The sequence below is a fragment of the Microcaecilia unicolor genome, chromosome 5 (genome assembly GCF_901765095.1).
Source record: "Microcaecilia unicolor chromosome 5, aMicUni1.1, whole genome shotgun sequence".
Lineage (NCBI taxonomy): Eukaryota > Metazoa > Chordata > Amphibia > Gymnophiona > Siphonopidae > Microcaecilia > Microcaecilia unicolor.
This window is the reverse complement of record NC_044035.1, coordinates 190,867,163-190,893,734: the sequence shown is the minus strand read 5'-3', so window position 1 is coordinate 190,893,734 and position 26,572 is coordinate 190,867,163. Positions and strand designations below refer to the sequence as shown.

The 26,572-nt window shown below is 44.7% G+C and overlaps 1 protein-coding gene across 4 annotated transcripts in view; it reads right to left on the bottom strand.

Moving 5' to 3' along the window:
• RANBP10 (RAN binding protein 10) overlaps nucleotides 1-26,572 on the bottom strand; it is a 683,001-nt gene that overhangs the window by 109,887 nt on the left and 546,542 nt on the right. For 3 of the 4 annotated variants that reach the window (XM_030203667.1, XM_030203669.1, XM_030203670.1), the window contains 2 exons: nucleotides 22,705-22,829; nucleotides 21,196-21,341 (listed from right to left, as the gene is read on the bottom strand). In XM_030203667.1, the coding sequence (XP_030059527.1) occupies nucleotides 21,196-21,341; nucleotides 22,705-22,829 (271 nt within the window). The remainder of the gene's footprint in view (nucleotides 1-21,195; nucleotides 21,342-22,704; nucleotides 22,830-26,572) is intronic. The other variant, XM_030203668.1, reaches the window with a different exon arrangement.

Genomic DNA, 26,572 nt, shown 5'->3' with positions numbered 1-26,572 from the left:
GGAAGCTGTGGACTATCAAAGATTCCAGACCAGAATTTTACAGGATCAATTCTGCCTCTCAAATTAAAAGAAGGAGAGGTGGACAATGGATTAAAAAGATCTAGTAGCTTTGCTCCAGTAAAGAATGAACTTCAGAGTCTTATTTTTTGAACAAGGGACATGGCACCAGGATGGGTCATCCAGGTGGAAATTCTCCGTGTGCCGGCAGATCCAGCAGATGACCCCTAGTGTGGGATGATTGGGAATGTGGCAGAAGGAATCACCAGGAGGCGAGAAAATCAAGTAGGCTCTTTGTCTTAACATCCCTAGGGTTATCAAGATGCAAATTAATATCACCTACTAATAAAACATTAGCAAACTTAACACAAATATTTGAGAGGCAAACCAGCTTCTTGGGTGGTGACAGAAGACAACTAGGCATACGGGTTCCAACAATGCTGGATCACTTAAGGGTCCTTTTTCAAAGTCACGCTAGGGTTTTTAGCTCGCATTAAGCCATTGTTAATTAGGGGTTTTTTTTGTACTTGTTACTATTCTTAACAATATTAACAACAAAAAATGTTTTCAATAAAAATATTGAAAAAAAATCATCTGGCAGTAAATGCTGAGACACCCATAGAAACATAATGTGTGTCAGAGCATTTACTGCAAGCTAAAAGCGTAGGCATCTTTGTAAAAGGACACCTTAATTTGCAGATAATAATCTCAAGATCAGAAGAGTTACCTGATGCTAGGGTCCACACCTTGGGGGTCAGCATCCAAGAAAAGGATCTAGGTGCCATTACAGATAATACCCAAAACTCTTCTGCCCAGTGTGTGATGGAAGCCAAAAAAGCAAACAGGATGCTAGGAATTATTAGGAAAGGGATGGTGAATAAGACCAAAAATACTATAATGCCTCTGCATTGCTCCATGGTGCAACCTCACCTTGAGTACTGTATTCAGTTCTGATTGCTGTATATCAAAAAAGATATAACAGAAATATGAAAAGGTACAAAGACGAGCGACCAAAATGATAAAGGTGATGGAACTCCTCTCATACGAGGAAAGGCTAAAGAGGTTAGGGCTTTTCATCTTGGAAAAGAGACAGATTGAGGTCTACAAAATCCTGTGTGGTGTAGAATGAGTAGAAGTCAATCGATTTTTACTTGTTCCAAAAGTACAAAGACAAGGGGACACTCAAGGAAGTTACATGGAAATACTTTTAAAACAAATAGAAGGAAATATTTTTTCACTCAACGAATAGTTAAGCTGTGGATGTAGCAACAATGGTTAGCATATCTGGATTTAAACAAGTTTTGAACAAGTTCCTGGAGGGAAAAGTGTACAGTCTGCTAGTGAGACAGACATGGGGAAGCTATTGCTTGCTCTGGGATTGGTAGCATGGAATGTTGCCACTATTTGGGTTTCTGCCAGGTATTTGTGACGTGGTTTGGTCATTGTTGGAAACATGATACTGGGCTAGATGGACCATTGGTCTGACCCAATATGGCTATCCTTATGTTCTTATGACAATAGTTCTACTTTGAAGAATGCCTTGCAGAAACCATACTGATAAAGATCCCGCATAGAGTGGTGAGACAGATAATCATTCAATTGTGCATACACAGACTTTTCAACAAGCTTGGCTAACACTAGTAATGAGGAAATTGGCCAAGAACTGGAGATCTCCTTAAACCCCAAGGAATTTTTTTTTAATTACCACACCAATGGTAATCATTTTCAGTCCTGCAGGTAACATTCTTCTTTTTATTTTATCTTCCTGTGTATGCACTGATGCTTGCACTGTTTGCTTTTGGCTTATTCTTATTGTGAGATGTGTTCATTTTGCATTGTGATCAATAAAAATGTTGAAACTAAAAAGGAACTATAAATGATAGCCAAAGTTAGAACAGGTAACTTCTCCATGTGTCTTAATAATTTCAGACTACAAACGTCATCAATTGAAGCAGTTGGTTGACATGCTTTCAAATAAGAACTGATTTTAATCTCTTTCACCTCCTCAAACAAGTCCCACTAACAAGTAGCCTCTGTTGAAGAAGGGTCTGCAATCTGTACAGGCGGAAGAAACTCAACAATTTGATGAATTTTTTTCTCAAAAAATCATCCAAAGGCATCAGGCGTAAATGAACAATAAGCTTCCAATGATTTATGCTCCTGGGTCAACGAACAATTGAAAAAAGCTCCCTAGGACAATTTAAAGATTCTCCAGTTTTCCTTTGCTAAAAATGGTTTCTCTCATTAGCCACAGTCAATGTATACTCTCATTCAAGTTTATCACATAACCAAAATGCACCTCATTATCTTGAGTACGCCTCTACTCCCTCTCCATCTGTCATAACTCACATTTCAATTGGCACAACATAGCAGTAAGCCACGGCAAAGGGCTACCACCTGCTTTCACAATAATCTTCTTTTGTGGAGCAACTTCAACTAATGCGGTTTATAAAGAATAATTCCAATAGCCTACCATCTCTTCAGGTTTCAAAGTGGAAACACCACTCAACAAAGAAGACCATGTGGCCAAAAAAGTCATAAGGTCCTCTGCTGGCCTAATGATCTTCACAGTACCTACAGCCTTCTCACCCATAGTAATTTGTAATGATGGCATATCTAATAATATCAAATGAAGTTTAGTCTGAATAGAAGACACCACTTGCATTGCAATTGTTGGGAGCCAGACTAATGGCATAAACACAAGATCTAATATATGCTCGGCTGCATGAGTTGACTGTTCTACTACCTGATACAGACCTACAGCTGACGAACATCAAACAGTACATGAGAAAAACATGCATTAGGGCAGATAGGCAAATGAAATACTTTCCCATCTCCTTCCCTAAGCCCCTACAGACCTCTCCCTCTTCATCCCTCAGCCCCCTGGAACTCTTGCTCAGCTCCCCTCAGCCCCCCCCCCCCCCCCCCGGTGAGTCTGCATTTCTTCAGCTTCTACCCTCAGACCTCTTGCTCTTCTCCCCTCAGCCAAACCCTATGAGTCCAATTATTTTGTCCTCTTCTCCCCTAAGCCCTCCAGACCTCTTACTTTTCTCCCCTCAGCTACCATACTGTGAGTTCAGCATTTCTTCCTCTTCTCTCTTCAGCCTTCCATCAGACCCCAGATCTCTTGCTCTTCTCCAGGGGCGTAGCTACGGGTGGGCCCAGGCCCACCCAATCTCTCTGACCCGCCAATCGGTGCCTGTCTTTTTTAGGCGTCAGCAGCTCACTCTCAGTTTCCTCGTCCGGTTCTCATTATTCCATCGGGCTCTCCTTGAGTCAATCGCTTCTCCGGTTGTTGTTTATATTGCTACTCTGACTCCGGCCACTGACTGAAACACCACGGAGGGATCCGAGGTGATTGAATGCACATAACCGAGCTGCGATTGAACCAGCCTATCTGCCTACTGTCTCCCTGCTGAGTTTATCTGCACTGATTACATCTAACTACGGAGAGATCTGAGGCGATTGAACAGCCTACAACTGAGCTGGGATTGAATCAGCCTAACAGTCTCCTGTCTCCCTGCTGAGTGTATCTTCAGGCTCATTATTTGCTTTCTCTCAGGGTGTTTTTAAATCCTGCTGAGCTCCTTGCACGTCTCCTCCAGAGCTTTTCTCTCCTTTTAATATTCAGGTAAGGGTGCTTCTTCCCCTGCAGTACTTGGCTCTGCTTTTTTTTTTTCTTCTCCTTTTGCCAGACCCGACAGTTGTTCTTCTCTTGCAGTCACAGCTTCATATGATGTTTGTTTATTCCACATATACCACCTTTATGCCCTTCTCACGCTTCCTGTCCTTCTATTGTATTTTGCCTTTAGTTTTAATTTTAAACAATTATCTTCTCTCGTTATTTTTAAATTATTTCTAGCTCCCATTTTATTTATTTCTAAAATGTGTTCATATTAGTTGAATTTAGGTCACCCGTTATGTCTCTCCTCTTCTTACTCCCCCTTTGTTTTTATTATTTTTGTGCCGTCTAGATATGTTATTTTACACGAAATTAATGGTGAATTGTGAATTTGCACTGCCTGCAGGGCAGACTAGAATAAAACCTTTTCTCTTTCCCCCTCATTTCCGGTTTCTCAGAAACGGACCGAAATAAGAATGAGGGATTTCAGGGTAGAATACACCCCCCTGGGGGGGGGGGGGGGGGGGGGGAGTGTAAGGGCCGCTTTAGGCTCAAAATTACAAAATGTGGCTTACAGGGGAAAGGATGGGGCGATTTCTTGCTGCACATGGAATACATTGTGAAGTTTATATGATAATTGGAGATGAATAGCTTCAGTAATTCGGATCCTGGCACCAGTTAGGCTGCACAGCAACATGCCATTCAGAAGCCTTCCTGCCTGTTTTTTTAACATTCTTGCTGCTATGCTTGGGGAATTGGGCCTAGAACCTGGAATCCCACGTGCACACTCATTAGGACCTCATCAGGGGCAATAGATCTCTATAGGAAGCTCAAGACCAGGTAACAAAAATGTTTTAATTTGTGTAATACCAGGTTTAAACAAAAATGTTGTGTATTTAATGTTGGTGGGTTTCTGGGTGGGGGTGGGCTCTGTAGTGCCAAGGACGTTAAAAAAAGGTTCATATATAAAACTTTTTTTTTTAAACTTTGGGCACTGCAGAGACCACCCCCTACCGAGAAACCCATCAACATTAAATATAAATGTTGGTGGGTTTTATATTTAATGCTGGTGTGCATCAGGGTGGGGGGGGGGGGAGAGATTGGGAAGGGTAGAGGAGATGGCTACAGGGATGACGTGATGGGGGGAAGGGTAGGGCTGATGCTGGGCTACAGGGATGGATGGGGGTAGGGAAGGGCAGGGCTGATGCCAGGCTACAGAGAGTGATGGGGGTAGGGAAGGGCAAGGCTGATACTGAGCAACAGGCCAATTTCAAAATTTTGGTCCTCTATTCTCAATTGATGAGGGTTAATCTGTGTTCTGCATGTGACCCAGGTGAGAGATTTTGCTTGTATATGGTTTGTATGGGATCTGTATCAGTCTGACTTGTTTGTTTTGTTCCAATGGAACACATTGCTGTTGTGTATATTCACTGCTGCCTTTTTAAAGGTGCTGTTATAGGTATTTGTGTGTTCAGAACTGGTGGTGTTAAGGTTTGCAACATAGGTTCCAAGTATGTATGTGCATAGGCGGTCGGTGGCCCAACTGTTTGGGGAGGCTAAAGGGGGTGGGGTTAGGGGTGGGGCCAGGGGCGGTGCTTACCTCCATAATTGTCTGACAACACACAGAATAAAAATAAGTAAAAATAAAATAGTAACAATTAATACCTTTTATTAAATTTAGATATTAGATTGTAAGCTCTAGTGAGCAGGGACTGTCTCTTTGTGTCAGGTGTTCAGCGCTGCGTGCGTCTGGTAGCGCTATACAAATGTTAATAATAATAATATTAGATATGTATCATATGTCAAAGAATAAAGTGGTTGCTCAAAGCATAAGCTAACCACAATCGCTCAACTGCAAAACACTATGCACAACTTTGTGCAAAAACACACTCAGAACCTTACTGTACCATAAATATTACAATGGACAGAACCTACTACACCAATATACCACCCATACGGAAAATGCAGACTATCAACAATATGAAACAAAGGATTATAATATCACAATTCTCATGTAGAGCCACAAAACACCCTTTTAGGGTGGATAGTGTTCACAATGAGCTCCTTTTATTAACAAACATATGTAGATACTTCAAAAGGTTCTACACCCTTTCTGATGTTTTGGTGCCAGCTCAGTAAGGCCAACACACAATCTCTCCACTGCAAAACACTATACACAAACTTGTACAAAAACACACTCACAACCTTACCAAACCATAACAGCACTAATTACAAGGACAGGACGAGCTACAACTTTATGCATGGAAAGCCAGCACTGTAATTACACTGGGCTCTAAAACACCAGTATACAAGCTAGTGAAAAAAAAAATAAAAAGGGCTGCAAATACTACACGCTAGCTGAATACTGCACCTTGATCACACATGAAAAACATATGACACAACCGATATGAAGGCAAAATACTGAACTGGAAAATTACCTCAAGAAGTCAGACTCAGCATGCAGCAATACTAGAAAAATTTAAACTTGCATGCAAAATATCACAGATGCACATTTCCAAAAGCTGACATATTCCAAACCAATGCAGACCTACGCATGGATGGGCTCACATGAATGGCACTTATAGACACTGGAAGTGACAGGCTTATCTCTATGGCTCATGCCTAACCCTTTATGCTTGTATTCATCCATTTGCAAAAGGAAGTTCTTTACAAAATATGCTCTTATCAGCTGTCTGTATATACAAACTCTGTTATACAATTACCCCCTATATATTTCTAGCTTATCACAATGCCTTTACAGCACCTCTCTTGAAAGATAATGGAGGGGGGGGGGGGTCAATAATAATCCCAAAACACAGGCTCTAGGGATGCACCATAATCAGCATTTCAAAACCCTCCCCAACCAACCACAGTTCAAATGGGCCAGGAGTCACACCTCAAACTCACAGGGACAGACTGTAAGGATCATTGTCACACAGTGATATGTCAGTGTAGTGCCTGCTCATTAATAAATTAGTTGATTAGCTCACTGCATTAATAAATTCTGAATAAAAAATGTTTTCTACCTTTGCTGTCTGAGTATTTAGTTTTTCTGTTAGCTTTGGTCCCAGTTTCTTCTGTTGTATGCAGCAATTCTCTTCTCCCCTGCCCTCACCTCCTCTCCAGGGATCTGTTCTCTCCCCCCTGCCTTCCCCTTCTCTCCAGCGATCTCTCCCCTCCCCTCCATCCATCCACCCACAGCCAGAAATTCGCCTCTCCCCTGGGCCCTGCCTTCCCCTCCAGCGATCTGTTCTCTCCCCCTGCCCTCCCCTTCTCTCCATGTCTTGTCCAGCGATCTGTTCCCCTCCCCTCCAAGTCCAGCGATTCTCCCTGCCCTCGCCTTAACTGTTTTACTCTCCCTGGCAGCAACGTCTGTGAAGAAAAAGGCACTGCAGGCTCACCTCCGGCTTCAGCTTTTCCCTTTGCTGTTCGCTCTTCACACAGTGTCCCGCCTTCGCGGAAACAGGAAATGCATCATCGCGAAGGCGGGACACTGTGTGAAGAGCGAACAGCAAAGGGAAAAGCTGAAGCCGGAGGTGAGCCTGCAGTGCCTTTTTTTTCACAGACGTTGCTGCCAGGGAGAGTAAAACGATTATACGCGGGGGGGGGGGGGGGGGGGGGCAAGGAAGGCTGCCGGTCGGGAAGAGCAGGAAGGAAGGAAGGAGGGACGGTGGGAGAGCTCCCTGGCTGCTGCACAAGCCCTGCTGCGTTTGTGAGGGCAGCAGCCAGGGGAAGGTCAAGATTAGGTTGGGGAGGCTTAGCCTCCCCAAGCCTTTTATATGGGGCGCCTATGGTATGTGGTTTATGTTGATGCAGGACAACTGCTGGGCAGACTGTTTATTAAAAATCTGTCATCAAGTGCACTCTAAGGCATTATTTAAGAGTGTCCCAAGAAACACTACTCACACCCACATACATAGTGCCCACACATATTAGCTCTGGGCCCACCCAAAATGTTAGGTCTGGCTACGCCAGTGCTCTTCTCCCCTCAACCTCCTCCCTCACACCCATGTAGGCAGCACTTCACCCTCATCTCTCCCAACCCACTCTTACAAACCTCATTTCTTTGCCGGCAGAGGCAGCCATCATAGGGTGTCAGGCCAACCCGAAGCTTTTCTTCTGCTGCGCCCCACCCTCATGTAAACAGTATGTTGCGTCAAAGAGACAGGGTGCAGCAGAAGAAAAGCTCCAGGTTGGCTCAAGTAACATGTGATGGCTGCTGCTGCTGGCAAAGAAATGAGATTTTTCAGGTGTTTGGGGGGGGGGGGGGGAGGATGGACTGGAGGAAGATGAGGGATAAGTACTGAATCCAGAGGGACGGGCTGGAAGAAGACGAGAGAGAGGTTCTGGATCTGTGGTGGGAGGGAAGGGAAAGGAAAAGAGGGACCATGCGACAACCTCTTCAAAAAAAAAAAAAAAAAAGGTGTGTGCCGGCTCCGGGACACACCTCCTGGGTGCTCCCAACACACTAGTGTATCATGACTTACTGGTCGAGAACCGCTGATCTAAAGCCACTGAAGTTTGCTGGATTAAGGAAATGATTTCATCAGCTTATATTCTCCATGGGCATCTAGTACCTTCAGTCTTAAAAAGCTTATTTGCTAGAGGTCAGTCCACTTCTTGGGTGGAACACACTTTAGTTCAAACGTTTTTTATTGACATTGTATCAACACCAACATTGTCATGCAAGCTCTGTTTCAGTCTAAATATACAACAATTGCTAACTAGCATACAGCATTTATAAATTTTTGCCAACATTATTATCCCATCAAATATACCAATCCTCTCCCCGCCCTCTCCCATTCCCTCCCTTCCCCCCAGACCTGGATAACCATTCAGTTCAGCCCGTAGAGTTCACCTTGTATTTAAAAGCAAACTACGGCCTCTATGGCTTAGACTTTGTAAATAAGGGCCCCAGATAGCCAGAAATGTAACTCTCTTTTTCTGCGAGAACCTAGATTCCCCCGCCTCCCACGATACCAGCTGATGTAGCTGATTTCTCCAGTGCCAGTATGCCGGAGGATCTTTGACCGTCCAGTACTGTAAAATACATTTCCTGGCCAAGAGGCTCATCTTACGGAGCATTAACGTTTCAAAACGATTCTGCCCTCTAAAGGACCCCGGAATGTCTAAAATCAGTTGCTCAACTGTCCCCAAAATCCGCAGCCTTAACCGCTCCTCCCAAAATCCTCGAACTCGAGCCCAGAACCTTTTTAAAATTGGGCAGCTCCAAAACATGTGCAGCATTGTGCCAGGATGTCTTCCACATTTAAGACAGTCCGGGCTTCGATTTCCTCCCATATGTGCTAATTGAGCTGTAGTTACATATCCCCTATGGATGCAACGATAGGCACATTCTCTCAAACGAGCATCTGATACTAACAGGGGTATTCGTGCTATTGATTTAGTGATGTCCCAGGAGGTCACTGCAACTCCCAATTCCTTTTCCCAAGCACTCCTCAGCTGTCTATAATCCCTGGGGGGCAGCCATCCTGATATTGTTTTATAAAGCGAGGATATTCTGATTTCTCCCTCACCAAAAGAATGAAAAAATTCCCGTATCCTTTCCCCCAACTGAGTTCTCAAAGGATCTGTCGGTAAAGAAGTGAGGTAATGTCGCACCTGACGTATAGCAAATCTATTCCCCCAGGAGTCGCCTACCTTTCCCAATAACTCCTCGTCGGTAAGAGGCTGCCCATCTTCACCCACCAGATGTTCCAATTTAGAAATTCCCCGTCTAGCCCATTCCACAAAATATCGGCTTGACAATCCTGGTAAAAATGCGCTGTTCCCACGTATGGTTATCAAATCTGTTGTTGTTGGGTCCCCCCCCAGTTGACGAATAAGCACTCCCCACACCTCTCGGAGAGAGCGCAACAACACACTTTTACTGAATCCCTCCGGTAGGTCTCGTGTTTTGTGGTGTAAAAGCGAAAAAAGATGATGCGGTTCCCAAAGCGCTGCCTCCAGCGCCGTAGGAGTGTATTGCTGCGTGTCTAAACACCAATCTCCCAGATATCTCAAATGACATGCTTTATTGTATAATTCTAAATTTGGCATGCCCATTCCTCCTCGACTCCAGCTCCCCACTAATCGTGAGAAGTGAACCCGCGGCTTCTTGCCTCTCCAGCAGAACTTTGATGCAAGCTTGTAAAAACTCTTTAGGTCTTTCCGTCGGAGCCAAACTGGGATGGTCTGCATCACATAAAGCCATTTGGGGAACACCACCATTTTAATCATGTTTACTCTCCCTAACACTGATAACGGCAAATCCATCCATCCTTGTAGTACCTGCTGGGTCTCCTCTAACAACCAAGTAATATTCAGATCATACAACCGCGAGAGATCCATAGGCATCAAGATTCCGAGATACCTAAAAGAGGTTTGTGCCTTTCTCAGAGGGAACTCGCCTCTCCACCGCCTCCACACGTCCTCTGAGGAGGCCAAGGCCTCCGATTTTTCTAAATTCAAACTGAGGCCCGCATAGTCTCCGTATTCGGAGAAGATCTCTAATAGAGCGTTCAGGGATTCTTGTGGGTCTGTTAAATGGACCAAAATGTCATCTGCGAAAGCCGCTACCTTAAAGACCTCGCTTCCTATCTTTACCCCTGCCACCGCTTTCTGTTCCTCAATTTCTCTCAATAAGGGATCCAGTGATAGCACAAATAATAACGGTGACAGAGGGCAACCTTGGCGTGTTCCCCGGCCTATTTCAAAATCTTGTGTCTCAATCCCATTTACCGATATTCTAGCCTTTGGCGCTGAGTACAATGCTTTGATCCCTGATAGAAATCTATCCGTGAAGCCATATTTCTGAAGAACAGCATATAGGAAATTCCATTTTACTTTATCAAAAGCTTTTTCAGCGTCAAAGCTTATTAACAAAGAATTTTCCTTCCCTCGACATCTGGCTTCTAATGAGGCCAGCACCTTGCAAACATTCTTAGTGACTTTCCGTCCCCTCACAAACCCCACCTGGGAGTCGTGTATAAGGTTCGGCAAAATTCTCGCTAATCTGTTCGCTAAGATCTTAGCCATCAATTTCACTTCATAATTTAACAGCGAAATGGGCCTATATGATTCAACTAGTTCCGGGTCCTTCCCTTTCTTGGGGAGTACTATAATACAGGCTGTATTTAAATCCGGAGGCATCCTTTCCTGCTCTATTAATATGTTAAACATTGCAGCTAAGGGCTCAGTGATCTCTTCTCCCATGATCTTGTAAAACTCCGCTCGGTAGCCATCTACTCCCGGCGCCTTAAGCAGTGCACTTTGATTAATCGCCAGAAACACCTCGTCTGGTGTAATAGGAGTATTCAGTTGTTGTGCCTCTTGAGTGGATAGCGTTGGTAAACCCATCTGATCTAAGTAGGAGTCTCCCGTCAGACCATCATCTGGCGGGGCCTCATATAATTTTTTGTAATATTGGTAGAAACTCTCGCTAATTTCCTTGTCCGTGTGGACTCGCTCTCCTTGCCTCTTCTTCATAGTCAAAATCCTGGTTTTCCCCTGTTTGGTTGCAATCAGGCGCACCATCAAACGACCACACTTATTCCCATGCTTATATAATTGATATTTATAATAAATTTGCGATTTAACTGCTTTATAATGAAGTATTTCATTTAATTTAGTCTGCAAGAGCATCAAATGTTGTCTATTCTCAGTGGAGGCCTGTTGCCCATATCTTCTCCGAGCCTGGCATACTAATTGACTCACCCTCAATATGGTGGAACACACTTTAATTCCACCTCATGAAATCTGTAAAGCAGCAACTTGAGCTTCTATACATTTCTTTGTCCCCATTACAGACTGGATTTGCAGGCGATGATGCAGCCTTTGGGGCCAATGTTTTGAAGGCAGTGATTGCAAGGTCCCACCCTATATAATTTACTTCTTTGGTTATGTCTGCACTGGTCTTGTGGGATGATAAGGAAAGTTAAATTAGACCTTATCTGCTAATTTTCTTTCCTTGAGTCCCTCCAGATCAGTCCAGAACCCACCCATGGTTAATGTTCAATAGTATCTATTTTCTTTTTTCTTACAGAAGTGATAAGATCTTTTTCTGTTGTATTTGTTTGCTGGATGCTACATATTATCTGATGTTTATAAGGCTCTGGATTCTTACTTGTCTGTTGAAAGGGAGGTTGGGAAAATCTTTTGCCTTTTATATATATATTACTAATAAAAAAGGCCCGTTTCTGACACGAATGAAACGGGCGCTAGCAAGGTTTTCCTTGGAGTGTGTATATTTGAGAGTGACTGTGCGAGTGTGTGTGTGTGACAGAGAGAGCGTGAGACTGGGTGCGAGTGTGTCTGTGAGAGAGAGAGTGTGTGTGTGTGAGAATGAGAGTGTGTGCCAGGCCCCCCCTCCCTCCCTCCCAGTTCCAGGGTCGTCCCCTCCCTCCCTCCCTCTGAGTGCCAGGGTCATTCCCTCCCTCCCTCCCTCCGAGTTCCAGGGTCATCCCCTCTCTTCCTTCTGTACGAGTTCCAGGGTCGTTCCCTCCCTCCCTCCGAGTTCCAGGGTCATCCACTCCCTCCCTCCCTCCGAGTTCCAGGGTCGTCCCCTCCCTCCCTTTTTTCGAGTGCCAGGGTTGTTCCCTCCCTCCCTTCCAGTTCCAGGGTCGTCCGTCCCCTCCCTCCCCCCTCTCCTCGAGTGCCAGGGTCGTCCCCTCCCTCCCTCCCTTCGAGTGGGTCGTTCCCTCCCTCCCTCCCTCCCTCCGAGTTCCAGGGTTGTCCCCTCCCTTCCTTCAGAGTCATAGGCGCCCCGTATAAGAGGCTTGGTGAGGCTAAGCCTCCCCAGCCCAGTTGTGACCTTCCCCGCCTGCCTCTTGCTCCAAATGTCTCGAACCCATCCCTCTCTCAGCCCCCCCAATGCTGGTGGTCAAAGAGGTGCCTGATCATAGGCACCTGAACAAGATGAACCTCCAACTTTAAAGCCTTCAGCAGCAACTAAAACCCAGCCTACCAGCTTTTACTGCAGCGATCGGTCTCCCCCCCTCACGATCTCCAGGGTCTGTAGGCTATTAGTTTGCTTCAGGTGCAGCCCGGGCATCTGTCTTCGGTCCGATCGATGGTGCTGCTAAATTTGCCTTGATCGCTGTCAGTAGCGACACTGCAGCGATTAAGGCAAGCTGCCTCGGTTTTCCCAGTGATGCCTCCCACCCTCTTCTGATACAACTTCCTGTTCCGCGTGGGTGGGAGGCATCACTGGGAAGACCGAGGCAGCCTGCCTTAATCGCTTCAGTGTCGCTACCCTCAGCAATCAAGACAAATTAGTTGCACCATCGGACCACAGAGAGGAGAATGAGAATCAGAGCCGCCGGGAGTTGGGACCGTGAGGTTGGGGTGAAAGGAAAGGGGAGAAACGCTGGATTTGTGGAGGGAGGGAGAGGTGCTAGATCTGAGAATAAGAGGATAGATACGGGGGGGGGGGGGGGGGAGGAGAGAGAGAGGATTGACGGAGTGGAAGAAAGTGGGAGATATATTGGAGACCCAAGAGAGAGCAATACTGGACCATGGGTGGGGGAAAGAGGAAGGCATTCAGGCCCCAGAGTAGGAGTGCAGGAGGAAGGAAAGACAGAGAAGAGTGGAAGGTCAGGGAGACCGAGAAGAGATGCAGGGCATGGAGAAAGCATAGGGAAAGGGACACACAGGGGCAATGCTGAACACAATGGGGTAGGGTAGGGTGGGGAGGGACAAACAGGATGAAATACAGGAAAGAGCAAGACAGAGAGACACATGGGGAAAATGCTGAATGTAATGGGAGGACAGAGACACTGAGAGGGCAGATGGAAGATAGGGACAGGGACACACAGAATGGAGATGCTGGACGGGACCAGTAGGGACATAGAGGGAAGATGAATGGTGGACAAGACAGAAGAAATGTCAAACGGACAGGGGATACTGCAAAAACAGGAAAAACAGAAAATAGACAGTAGACCAGCGTGACTACAAAAATAAAATGCTCAGACAACAAGGTAGAAAGAAGAATTTTATTCTGAATTTATTAGTTGAAATATCAGCTTTTGGAAATGTGCATCTGTGATATTTTGCATGTAAGTTTCAATTTTTCTAGTATTGCTGCATGCTGAGTCTGACTTCTTGAGGTAACTTTCCAGTTTTGCCTTCATATCTGTTGTGTCATGTGTTTTTCATGCGTGATCAAGATGCAGCATTCTGCTAGCGTGTTGTATTTGCCAGCATTTTGTTTTTGTTTTCTTTTTTTTGTTTCACTAGGTTGTGTACTGGTGTTTTAGAGCCCGGTGTAATTATAGTGCTGCCTTTCCACGCATAAGGTTGTAGCTCGTCCTGTCCTTGGAATTAGTGCTGTTATGGTTTGGTAAGGTTATGAGTGTGTTTTTGCACAAGTTTGTGTATAGTGTTTTGCAGTGGAGAGATTGTGTGTTGGCCTTACTGAGGTGGCACCAAAACATCAGAAAGGGTGTAGAGCCTAAATCATGACACACTACCTCTTGAAGGATCTACATATGGTCGTTAATAAAAGGAGCTCATTGTGAACACTATCCACCCTAAAAGGGTGTTTTGTGGCTCTACATGAGAATTGTGATATTATGATCCCTTGTTTCATATTGTTGACGGTCTGCATTTTCCGTATGGGTGGTATATTGGTGTATTAGGGTCTGCCTAGTGTTATGGTGCAGTAAGGTTCTGAGTGTGTTTTTGCACAAATTTGTGCATAGTGTTTTACAGTTGAGCGATTGTGGTTAGTATATGCTTTGAGCAACCATTTTATTCTTTGACATATGATACATATCTAATATCTAAATTTAATAAAAGGTATTCATTGTGACTATTTTATTTTTACTTATTTTTTTTCTGTGTGTTGTCAATTGTGGATATAAGCTCCGTCCCTGTCTCCACCCCTAACCCCGACCCCTTTAGCCTCCCCAAACAGTTGGGCCACCGACCGCCTATGTTTAGAGTTACAGGATCGTCCCCTTCCTTCCATCCGAGTTCCAGGGTCGTCCCCTCGCTCCGAGTTCCAGGGTCGTTCCCTCTCTCCCTCCCTCCGAGTTCCAGGGTCGTCCCCTCCCGATTTATCCTTTATACGGAGAAGGAAACATTGTTGATTTAAACTTAGAATGAACTCTCTACTTATCTTATGGAGGGATTGTTGCGGTTCGTCTTGCTGGGGTCCCAGTCGATAAAGTGATGTAAAAGTGGCAGTGGTGTACAGTCCAATCCCTGTTGGAGGTTTTTGATGTCTAGCCGTTAGTGTCTCATGCATAGGCGCCCCCCGTATAAGAGGCTTGGGGAGGCTAAGCCTCCCCAGCCCAGCTGTGACCTTCCCCGCCCATGGGCACTGCCCCCCAAACGTAGCCATGGGAGCAGCCACTTTCCCTCCAGGCATGAGGCCCGCTCACCCAACACAGACCCAGACCTGCCAAGTTGGGAGACTCCCGCTTTGGCGGATCATCTCCCGCACTCCCGCCAAAGCAGGAAAGTCTCCTCTTCAGCGCGACAAAAAAAAAGTAACAAAAAATGTAAACGGGGCCGTGGCAGCCTTCAAGCATGGGCTGTCTGTGCTGCAGCCGCTCCTCTCTCTGCCCCTGAAGGAGCAGGAAGTTAGTTGGCCGGTTTTCTAAACAGCCAACAGGTCAAGCCTGGTGATACCAAGTCGCACGTGTTCGGAGCCTGAGGTTCCATTCTCTCCTCGTGGTCCTGCCATCTTGATCTCGCCTCCTTGTTCACGATCAAGCACCTCTCCTTTATTCTCAAACTCCCCCCAACCCTACTTTCAAACTGATGCCTTAAATTGCCCGGCACCGGCCCCGCCGATTTCCTTCTCTGGCGTCCCGCCCCCTCTGCTCTGATGCATCTTCTCACGCCGCCATGCCAAAAAAGGAAACTGCCCATGAAGGAAAGGTGTAGGGTTTGTTGTGGCGGTGATCTGATCTCAGAAACAAGTGGGAAGGTGGGAGTTTCAGAATGAGGGGGAGAATCGCTGGGCTGGGATTGGGGGCTTGGACTGTTGGGAAAGATAAAGCGATACCAGACGGGGGATGGACGGAGTAACTTGTGTGTGAGCTGTTGTCTGCTTCTTTGGGTTTGCCTCTGGTCACACTTTGAGGTGTTGATGAGGAGAAGCAGCAGTGGCCAACAAATTAATACCGGGTGGAAGGGGGAGCAGGAGGCACTAGGCAGGTATAATGGAGAGAGTGGAAAGATGGGGAGAGAAGGAGGGGACATGGAGAAGGGCTGGAGTCCTGGAGAAAGGGAGAAGCTGCTGAAAATGAGGAGGAAGGGGGGGGGGGTGAAAAAGGGAAGACGCTGGAAGGAAGGGGTAGGGAGAGAAACTAACAGGTGGAGAAACATTGAAGGATGGGGAGAGAGGGGGGGCATGATGAATGGAAAAGGGTAGAGCGAGAGAGACACTGGATGGAAAGAAGGGGATAGAGAGAGAGAGAGAGAGACACTGGATGGAAGGATTGGGAGAGATGGGGGGTAGACATTGGATGGCAGGATCGGGGAGAGGGGGTAGACGAATGGAAGGATATGGAGAGAAAGAGGGAAAAGGAAGACAGAAGGATGGGGAGATAAAGAGGGAAAACGGATGGAAGGATGAGGAGAGGGGGGTAGATTGGACAGGGGAGAGAAGAGAAATCACTGGACATGTAGGGGAGGGCAGGGGAGAGAGGAAAATTGCTAGATATGGAAGGATGGAGGGGTCAGGGGAGAGAGGAGATTTGCTAGATGGATGGATGGAAGGACCAGGGGAGAGAGGAGATTTGCTAGATATGGATGGAGGGCAGGGGAGGGAGGAGAGTTGCTGGACACGGATGGATGGATGAATGGAGGGGAGGGGAGTGAGGAGAAATGCTGAATATGGATGGAGGGGAAACTGCTGAATTTAAGGACTGGATCGGAACGCTTTGAGGGCAGATGCTGCAACCTGAGGAAGGATATGGACAGGGTGCGACAGATGGTAGATAGAACGCATAAGGACACAGGAGGATGGTGGACATGGTGAGTGAAAATTTCAAATGGAAAGAAGACACCATAAAACAGAAGACACTGGGACCAAAGCGAATAGAAAAAGTAAATGTTCAGAAAACAAAGGTAGAAAAAAGTATTTTATTCAGAATGTATTAATTGCAATATGTCAGCTTTTGGAAATGTACATTTGTGATATTTTGCAGGTAAGTTTCAATTTCTCTAGTATTGCTGCATGCCGAGTCTGACTTCTTGAGATAATTTTCCAGTTCAATATTTTGCTTTCATATCTTTTGATTTCTAGTTCTTTTTGTCATATCTGTTGTCATGTGTTTTTCATGTGTGATCAAGGTGCAGTATTCTGCTAGCGTGTACTATTTGCAGCCCTTTTGGTTTTGTTTTTTTCACTAGGTAGTGTATTGGTGTTTTAGAGCCTGGTGTAATTACAGTACTGCCTTTCGGTTTGGTAAGTTTCTGAGTGTGTTTTTGCACAAGTTTGTGTATAGTGTTTTGCAGTGGAGAGATTGTGTGTTGGCCGTACTAAGGTGACATCAACACTTTAAATTAATTTTAGTTTGTTTGTCATAACATCAGACATGGTTTTAAAATATTTTGGAGGATCTGATGTTGAATTGTTAAAGGTATTAATTGTGACTATTTTACTTTTATTTATTTTTCCTGTGTGTTCTCAGATAATTTTGGATGTAAGCCCCGCCCCCTGGCACCACCCACAACCCCGCCCCCTTTAGCCTCCCCAAACAGTTGGGCCACCGACCGCCTATGGTCTCATGCTCAGTTGACCCTCCGTGTTTCAGGGTTGTCCCCTCCCTCCCTCCGTGTTAGCCTCCGTAATCGGGATATTGGGCAGCGCTGGGATAGCTCTGCAGGGAGGGGTGGGGGCCGAGGGGGGAGGGTGATGCGCCAAGGGGGGCTGCTTTGGTGATGCGCCGAGGGGGGTTGATGCGCTGAGGGGGGGCTCCTGATCGCCGCGGCCTGGCTGCTGCCGGCCGCCCTGCTCTTTCCCATCACCTTCCCCTGCGGTGCCGTGATCCGTGTCCATGTCACGCGCCCCGCCCCCTTCCAGGTCAGCCCCGCCCCCAGGTGTGTGGCCATAATAGCAACGGTGACGTCAGCCAGGGCTTCGGAGCCTAGCAGATCAACTCTGAAGAAAGTCATGGACACAGGCAGCCAGACGCATAGAACGTTGGAGGTGAGAATTATTATATAGGATATTCAAATACTGCACATGGTTGTAAAGGTACGACATCACAATCAGTTTCTCAGTCTACACCTTCTGGTATGAAGACAAACCCAAGTGTATGGACTGGTCTGGAGAAACCCAAGGAAAATAAATTAGCAGGTGAAACCTAACTTAACCTTATTTAGATTCCCTGTGTGCCCATTTGTGGAGTCTGTACATGTGTGTGTGCCCACGTATATATCTATTCTGTGCTGTATCCAGGGGCGGCTCAAGGCAATCTCCCGAGGTAGAGATGAGATGCTACCCCCGCCGCATCTCCTCCCCTTCCCTCCTCAACCCTCTTCCCTGCATTTATCTTATTTTATTCTTTTTCAAAAGGCGGCAATGGCAGCGATTCCCATAGTTTGCCCAGCCACCAGCACCAGCCGCTTCGCTCTACTACATCCCACCTCTGAAGAAATAGGAAGTTATGCCAAGAGGTAGGCCGCAGCAGGGAGAAGAGGCCGGTGCCAGCGGCAGGCCAGCCTATGGGAATCGCTGCTGCTACCACCTTTTGGAAAGAGAAAAATAAGGTAAACATGGTAGGGCTGCCACTGGTTGTATCTGTGCTGGGCTGTGTTGTGTCTGTGTGGGAAGCAGCTGGGGATGGGGGATGCACTTATGAAGTGAGGGTGAAAAGGCAGATCTGACCATACAGGGATAATTGTGGGGGACTAATTTGGGGGATGGGGCAATTTGTGAGGTAGTGGGGCATTTGCAGTGGGGTAGTTTTGGGGGTTGGGGTAGTTTTTTTGGGCTGGGACAGCTTACAGGAGTGGAGTAGCCTAGTGGTTAGTGCAGTGGACTTTGATCCTAGGGAACTGGGTTTGATTCCCACTGCAGCTCCTTGTGATGCTGGGCAACTCACTTAACCCTCCATTGCCCCAGGTACAAATAAGTACCTGTATATACTATGTAAACCGTTTTGAATGTAGTTGCAAAAACCACAGAAAGGCGGTATATCAAGTCCCTTACAGGTTTGGTGTGGTAGTTTTTATTTTGGAATGGGGCAGTTTACAGGATGGTAATTTTAGAGGGTGGGAGCAGTGTTCCGGGTGGTGTGGCACTTGCAAGAGTACCTTTTGAGTGTGGGGCAGTTGTGAAGTGCAATTTTTGGGGACAGAACAATTTGCAGGGTGGTGTGGCTGATGTGTGGAGGTGTATTTTTTGGGCTATGGAGGCAATCTGGGGGTAGAGCAGTTACGAGGGGTTAAGTTTTCAAGGGTGAAGCAGTTAGGGGTTTGAGAGACAAGGAAATTCTACCTTTTCAACTGCTTTACCTGTTCTCTAACTGATATATTTCATTCTATGTTTCTATACTACAGATGCTGAAACTCCTTTTCCCATAGAAATATGCATTGGGCAATATGTTGGAGGTTGGGGCTCATGTCTTTGGAATTCCTGGTCTGATTTGACCCATGCTTGAACTCACTGTGTCTTTTTACAATTTTTTTTCTCACACATCAAGTTTCATCCTTTTCTGTTAATATTTTCCGCCACAGAAGCTGGAACTCCGTCTCTCACAGTAATGCATCGGGTCTTTATTTTTTTTTTTAGGGGGGCTTATATTTCTGGATCTGGATCTCCATCAGTTTGATTTGGGCTATCTTTAAACTTGTCTCTTTTAACAGTTTCTCCCACATGCCAAGATTCATTCTAGTCTATCAAATTTTCAGACAGACAGACAGGCATTCTCAGCCCCTTTTGTAAAATTCTTCCCAACTTCTGCTAGGTTGGAAAAAATAAAAATACTTTAAAATTATTAAGCTGAACACTACTTGAAGCTGCTTGCTTTTTTTCCCCCTGCCATAATGCAAAAAAACAGCTTGAACTAAATCAAAGTCCAAAAGTGCGCCAAAAACAAGAGCCACTTGAGTGCACTGAGTGGGCCTCACCAAGACAAAAAGAAAGAAAATTAATTCCGGTGCCCAGCAGGACCCTAGGACTCTTAAGCAGTAAAAATGAAGTAGAAAGCTGATGGGGTCCCGAATTTCAAGAGAAAAATTTCTGACAAAAGGAAATGCAACCAATGAGATCCACAGACAAAAAATGAATTGTGAGCACCCTGAGTGGCAGCAGCAAGACAAGTCCCAAAATATCAAAAGAGTCTTTCTAGACTTTTCTACAGTTTTTGAAGGCATGCTCCATGTTGCCACCATTGGATGTTGTTACTCAATTGTGTGGCTGATTAATCTCACTGACGTTTAGGTAAATACAGTTGTCTTTTTAGGACTAGAGTGATGAAAGAAAAATCAGTGATTTAATTTTTAATTTGAATTTTGCTCACGCCCTTTTAGTAGTAGCTCAAGTTAAACTCAGGTACAGTAGATTTCCCTTTCCCTGGTATCTCCAAATCAGGCCTTCAAAGTTTACAAAACAAGCCTGGTTTTCTATTTTCACAATGGATATGAAATACATCAATTTATATGCACAGACTCCATAATATGCAAATATACTTTATGCATTTTCAATGTGGCAATTCTGAATTTGGTTACCTCTCTTATGAATTCAATAAACCTCTTCTTTCACCCTTCTTCCATGAAAATAAAAATTTTCTTTAATAGATCTTATGTATTTGTAATTATTATATGATTTATAACTGGCTCTGGGGACACTGAGCACTTAAACTCTGTTATCAAAGCAATTTCAGAAAATGAAGAAACTATAACCTCCATTTTAACTTGATTATAAAAAAAGACTAGATTCCATTGGAAATACTACTCTCTTTCTCCATGATTACCTTGCAATGCTTACTATCCCATATTCCTCTACATGACTCCTCTGTTCTATTAATGATCATCGTCTAGTCCTTCTAAATCCCACAGAAGTCCAGCTAGAATTCACCAGTCACCACATTTTCTTTTTCACAGCTCCTTTTTATTGGAATTCTCTTCCATTTAACTATACGCTCAAAACGCTCTCGTAAAAATTTTAAGACAGCTCTAAAAATGTGGCTATTCAAACAAGCATTCAACTTAGAAGGTTAAAAGGGTTGAGAGTAAATTGTGCCGTTTTTCACTGTCTGTTCCCTTTTCCCTTGTCCTCTTCCAATATCCCCTTATCCCTCTCCTTCCCGGTTACCTTTCCCCTCCGACCTTGTCTCCTCGTTTGCTTCTCTGTTGTGGACTGATTGTTCTGCTGTTGAGGGGTAAATCCTTTCCTATCAAATATTGTAGTTCCTTTCCCCTCTTGTATTTTTTGTTATTTAAGTCTGTAAACTATTCAGATCTGCGAGTTGGTTTGGGTGGTATAGTAAGTTTTAATGAACTATAAGGGTGTGCCAATTATAGCTTTGGTAAACAATAAACAGCACCATTTTTCAGTATGTGTGTGTTACACCAACAATGGTGGGATGTGGCTGTAAGGGAAGGCAGAACTATACCTGCAGCATCTTTTTGTGTGTTGTGTTTTTTCCATACTCTCTGCACAGTTGCTCACTCAAGGCCTGTAGTTCCCGGCCAAAGTGGATCATTTTCTCTGTTGCACCTTGGTTTCCTCCACAAAGTTGTCGCTGGTTGCAGCCATCTTCTGAAACAAGGTAAAAACACAAAATAAATGCACATTGGATCTTTTATGAATCAGTTCACAAGATGATTGTCTTCTTTTATGTTTTTGCAGAGAAGTTTCAGACTGTTACTATTGTTAACACAGTAGCTCATCAATCATCTTGCTGACAGACATGCCTTTCTTTTTCCATTGGCTAGAATGAGTTAAGCAATAACCCTGCATTGTGTCTCTGCATACCTAGTATATCTCAATGTCTAATTTTCAAGTTTGTTTACTTATGGCTCCAATTTAATTAGTTCCCTTTACAAGGAAGTACTCATAACAACTTATGATAAACAAAAATTACAATAATGAAATTTAGCAATTCAATAAAATGACAAATGTAATATACAATCTCTCTAATAAATGAGCTGTGACTGATGTGCTGCGCATGTGTCACTACACCCACTACGCCGTCGCTACCACCCCTCCAACCCCATGAGGTTGACGTCGCAAGCGCTGCACCCTCCAACACCCTCCCCGAGGTTGCATCTGCCGGATCACCTACCTCCACCCCCCTCCAGGACGTCGCTGCTGCCGCACCCCCCCTGTGAAGGGCCCAATAACTACGCTGCCGCTCCCACAAAGTTGCCGCAAAACCCTCCACGCCGCCGCACCCGCCCCCCTCCATGCCGGGCCCCCTGCACTGACATGACAGCATCTCTCGCCTACGTGTTAAAGCGTTGCAGATCAATGCGATGTCACTGCAGGGGGCCTGGCACAGAGGAAGGAGGGAGCGGCGGCGAGGAGGGTTGCTGGACATGGAGGAAGGGCAGGGGAGAGAGCAAGGCATGTTGTGTGGGACCGCGGCGGAGAACAAAACAGGAAACCGCAAGAAACAACAAAGGACATGGAGACCACTATGCCACCACGCAAACGCCGCTGCACCGGACCTGAACTAAGCGGACCCACCCGCACACGCTACCGCTTCAGATGTAAAAGTTTTAGTTAAAGAGACGTTAGAACAAGGTAAATTAATTGAAGGATCTAATGCTGTTTACACAAAGAACATAGTATATAAAAGTGTACTATAGACATCAACTCACATTATGTTCATCAACTTTTAAATTACATTTCAGAAATAAAAAATCTTGCCCATTTTAATGGGCTTAACGGCTTGTTATATAAATAAAAATCAAACGACCAAATATAAAGTTAACATATAAACATGAACTACACAAATCCCCACTATCCATATTCAATACCTCTATGCCCACTTAGGCACCGAAATTCCCAAAATGCACTATATCCAAGTTCCTTTCACCTGGATAACTGACATCTCTATGCTCCATGCATCGTATTTTGTATTACTATGACCATTCTCAGACTGTGCATCAATAACTACCCATGCTGGATTCATCCGTCTGCAGGAGCTCCTCGTGTTTGTATGTGCCATTCATGATTCTAGTGGAGGAATTTTCCAGAACACCATTGGGATAATGTTCAGCTTCCATTTCCATTTCACTGTCACTGAGGCAAAAAAGCAGAGTTAAACCAAGCTGCAGAAGTTCAGGTTCTGCTGCTGGGAGTCCAAACACATAGACAACTGCTGATTTATTTATTTCATAAATTTATAACCCACTTTTTCATAGAGTACGTCCATAGTGGCTTCTAAAAAAAAAAAAAACAACAACCCAGAAATGTAATTGCATTTCACAATCATATATAACAACAAGAGACCATTTCCTAGTGAACTTATAAAGCAAAATCATCCTAAATTGGTAATACTGAAACCTCAGAGACATTCACCATCAAAAGCCTGAATAAAACAGAAGGCCTTCACCCTTTTCCTGAAAAACCAAATGTCAATTTTACAATGGAGCTCTACAGGTAGATAAAGGTGTTATATGAGCCACAGAGGTACAACTCCTTTAGTAATGACAACCTCAAAGAATGGGCAGGCTCAAAATGTACACTTCAAATAGTTGCTGTTCCACATCTAATGAACTTAAAAATTAGCAACTCTCTACTGTAATTCTAATTCTCCAAGTAATATGGAGACAACACCCTAAGAATAGACAAGATCCTGATCTGATAGCCACACCTGACAATAAGACATGCTGTTGCATTCTGAATAATTTGAAATACTCATAGAAGGGCAAGAAGTCTCAAGCAAACAGATTTAGATAATAATTTATTTTATTTATTTTGTTACATTTGTACCCCGCGCTTTCCCACTCATGGCAGGCTCAATGCGGCTTACATGGGGCAATGGAGGGTTAAGTGACTTGCCCAGAGTCACAAGGAGCTGCCTGTGCCTGAAGTGGGAATCGAACTCAGTTCCTCAGTTCCCCAGGACCAAAGTCCACCACCCTAACCACTAGGCCACTCCTCCACTCCACTTCTAATGTCTGAAAAACTGACTTGAATTAGACAGATTCAAAGTAACAGAAGCACACAAGGGTCTTCAAAACTTGGACAAGAACTTTATTCATGAAAGCCCTGACATGGGCCATGTTTCAGTGATATTTTGCCTGTGTCACGAGTCAATGAAATGTCCAAAACCTTTATTTGGATAATGAGAACAGGTCTTTAAAAGCTTATTTTCAGATGACAGTAGAATCAATCAATTGCTGGTTCTGAATTCTTATTGTGCTCTTTAGAAAAGTGACAGAAAAGTTGCACTACAAATGAAGGCGCTCGCTCAAGCGCAACGCCTCATTCACAAGTACAATATTAAAGGGTATAACATTGTACTTGTGAACGAGGTGTTACGCTTGAGCAAGCAACTTTATTTGTAGTGCAACTTTTCTATTGCTCTTCTGAAGATCAAAATAAGAATTCTGAACCAGCAATTGATTGATTCTACTGTCATCTGAAAATAAGCTTTTTAAAGACCTGTCCACAATATCCAAATAGCTGGGGCTGGGCTGGCTGTGTTCACATCAGGCTCCTGCAAATTAGATTAAGTAATGCACTTTTTGCTTATTTACAACTTAGATTAAGTTGTACACTTTTTGCTTATTTACAACTCAAACCTTTACAGACTTCTGCTCAGTCTGTGTTGAGGCACCAGTCCTCAATTTAACTTCAAACTTCTTTCATTTATTTGGATGGAAGGAAACTTATCTTCCCTTCATATTACAAAGAACTTCCTCATGTCCTGTGATCTGAGCTGGATCTATATTTACAATTAACCCTTTTCCTGGGCAACAAAGAAAAGCTTACAGCAGCCTGCATCAATTGAACTACCCAGGGATATCAGAACCAGAAACTACGAAGTGCATACCTACAATCCGAGAGTTGAGGCTTTATTTTAACTACATAAATATTTCTAAGATTCTGAATCTGTTACATTCTGTTAAAACTAAAGTCCACCATCAACCCTCTCTGCAATAAGTCTCCAAAGAAATTCACATAGAAGTGCTAAGTACAGCCATTTGTTTCTCTATTACTGGAAGCCTTTGATCTCCCCGGCCTGGTCTGAATTTACAACTTAAAAAAAAACAGATGATTACTTAAAGCCTTAATCCTACATTGCCAGCTAGTAAGATTGCTGATCCACAGGGTGGACTGCAGTGCCACCCAGTGAAATTTGCCTAACTAGCTTCCGACACAAAGAACGTGCCTTGGTCCGGCAGACCAAGAGACATCAGGGATCCCAATGGTGTGTGGGAGAGGAAACTATAATCCCCACCAACCAAAGAGAAGGCAAAAGTGCAAGAGGTCAAACACCTATATAACAGTACTTAAAAGATCACCTCAATGCCACACCATAGCTACCATCAGCACCTCTAGACCACCCTTGGGAACTATAGAACTGGAGAATGCCAGATCAGCTGCAAAGAAATCTTCAGTGGTCCATGATGCCATACATGAACAGCATCTTGACATATTAGAAATAAATGAAACCTGGCTAGATGACAGTGGGGGTTTAACTCTGGCTAAACTATGCCCAACAGGTTTCAAAATCCATCATCAACCAAGACCAGGAAGACAGGGTGGACGGGGGGCAGAAGCAAGCTTCTTATACGGGGCGCCTATGACTGTCCTCCCATCCCATCCATGTCCATCAATTCTCTTCTGCCCTGCCCTTCCCTCCCTCCCCTCAATGTCCCGCGATTCTCTCCTCCTGACATCATCTGGCCTCCAGCGTTCCCTTCCCCTTCATTGTTCTGCCCTCTGTCATTACATTTTGACGCGAGGGCAGAGCAATGAGTGGGAATGGATGTTACGAACCCAGGCATCCAGACGTAGAATGTTGGAGGTGCAAATTATTATATAGGATGATTATCACATGAACACACCAGAACAGCCATCCATCACATTGCAAAAGTAAACAACAATTTCTACACAGTACATCCAAAGTTTTATCTTTATAGAATAATAGAATTCAATTATATCATGAGAACAAACAGACGGATATGTCTGAAACATTTAACAAAGTTGAGATTAGCATATATATGGGATTTGCGTTACAAGACGTACGAGGAGATTTGGTATGGGATTTGCGTTACAAGACGTACGAGGAGAGACTTGCTGACCTGAACATTTATACCCTGGAGGAAAGGAGAAACAGGGGTGATATGATACAGACGTTCAAATATTTGAAAGGTATTAATCCGCAACGAACCTTTTCCGGAGATACTAAGGCGGGTAGAACGATGAGGACATGAATGAGATTGAAGGGGGGCAGAATCAAGAAAAATGTCAGGAAGTATTTTTTCACGGAGAGAGTGGTGGATGCTTGGAATGCCCTCCCGTGGGAGGTGGTGGAGATGAAAACGGTAACGGAATTCAAACATGCGTGGGATAAACATAAAGGAATCCTGTTCAGAAGAAATGGATCCTCAAGAGCTTAGCCGAGATTGGATAACAGTGCCGGTAGTGGGAGGTGGGGCTGGTGGTTGGGAGGCGGGGATAGTGCTGGGCAGACTTATACGGTCTGTGCCAGAGCCGATGGTGGGAGGCGGGGATAGTGCTGGGCAGACTTGTACGGTCTGTGCGCTGAAAAAGACAGGTACAAATCAAGGTAAGGTATACACAAAAAAGTGGCACATTTCTTGGGCAGACTGGATGGACCATGCAGGTCTTTTTCTGCCGTCATCTACTATGTTACCCAACTGGGCATTTAAAAGTTTGTCCTTTAATGATACCACATGTTCAGAAATCCATAGCCATTAGTATAGGCAGTTATTCAAAGATTATCACAAGCACACACCAGAACAGGCATCCATCACACTGCAAAAGTAAACAACAACTTCTATAGAGTA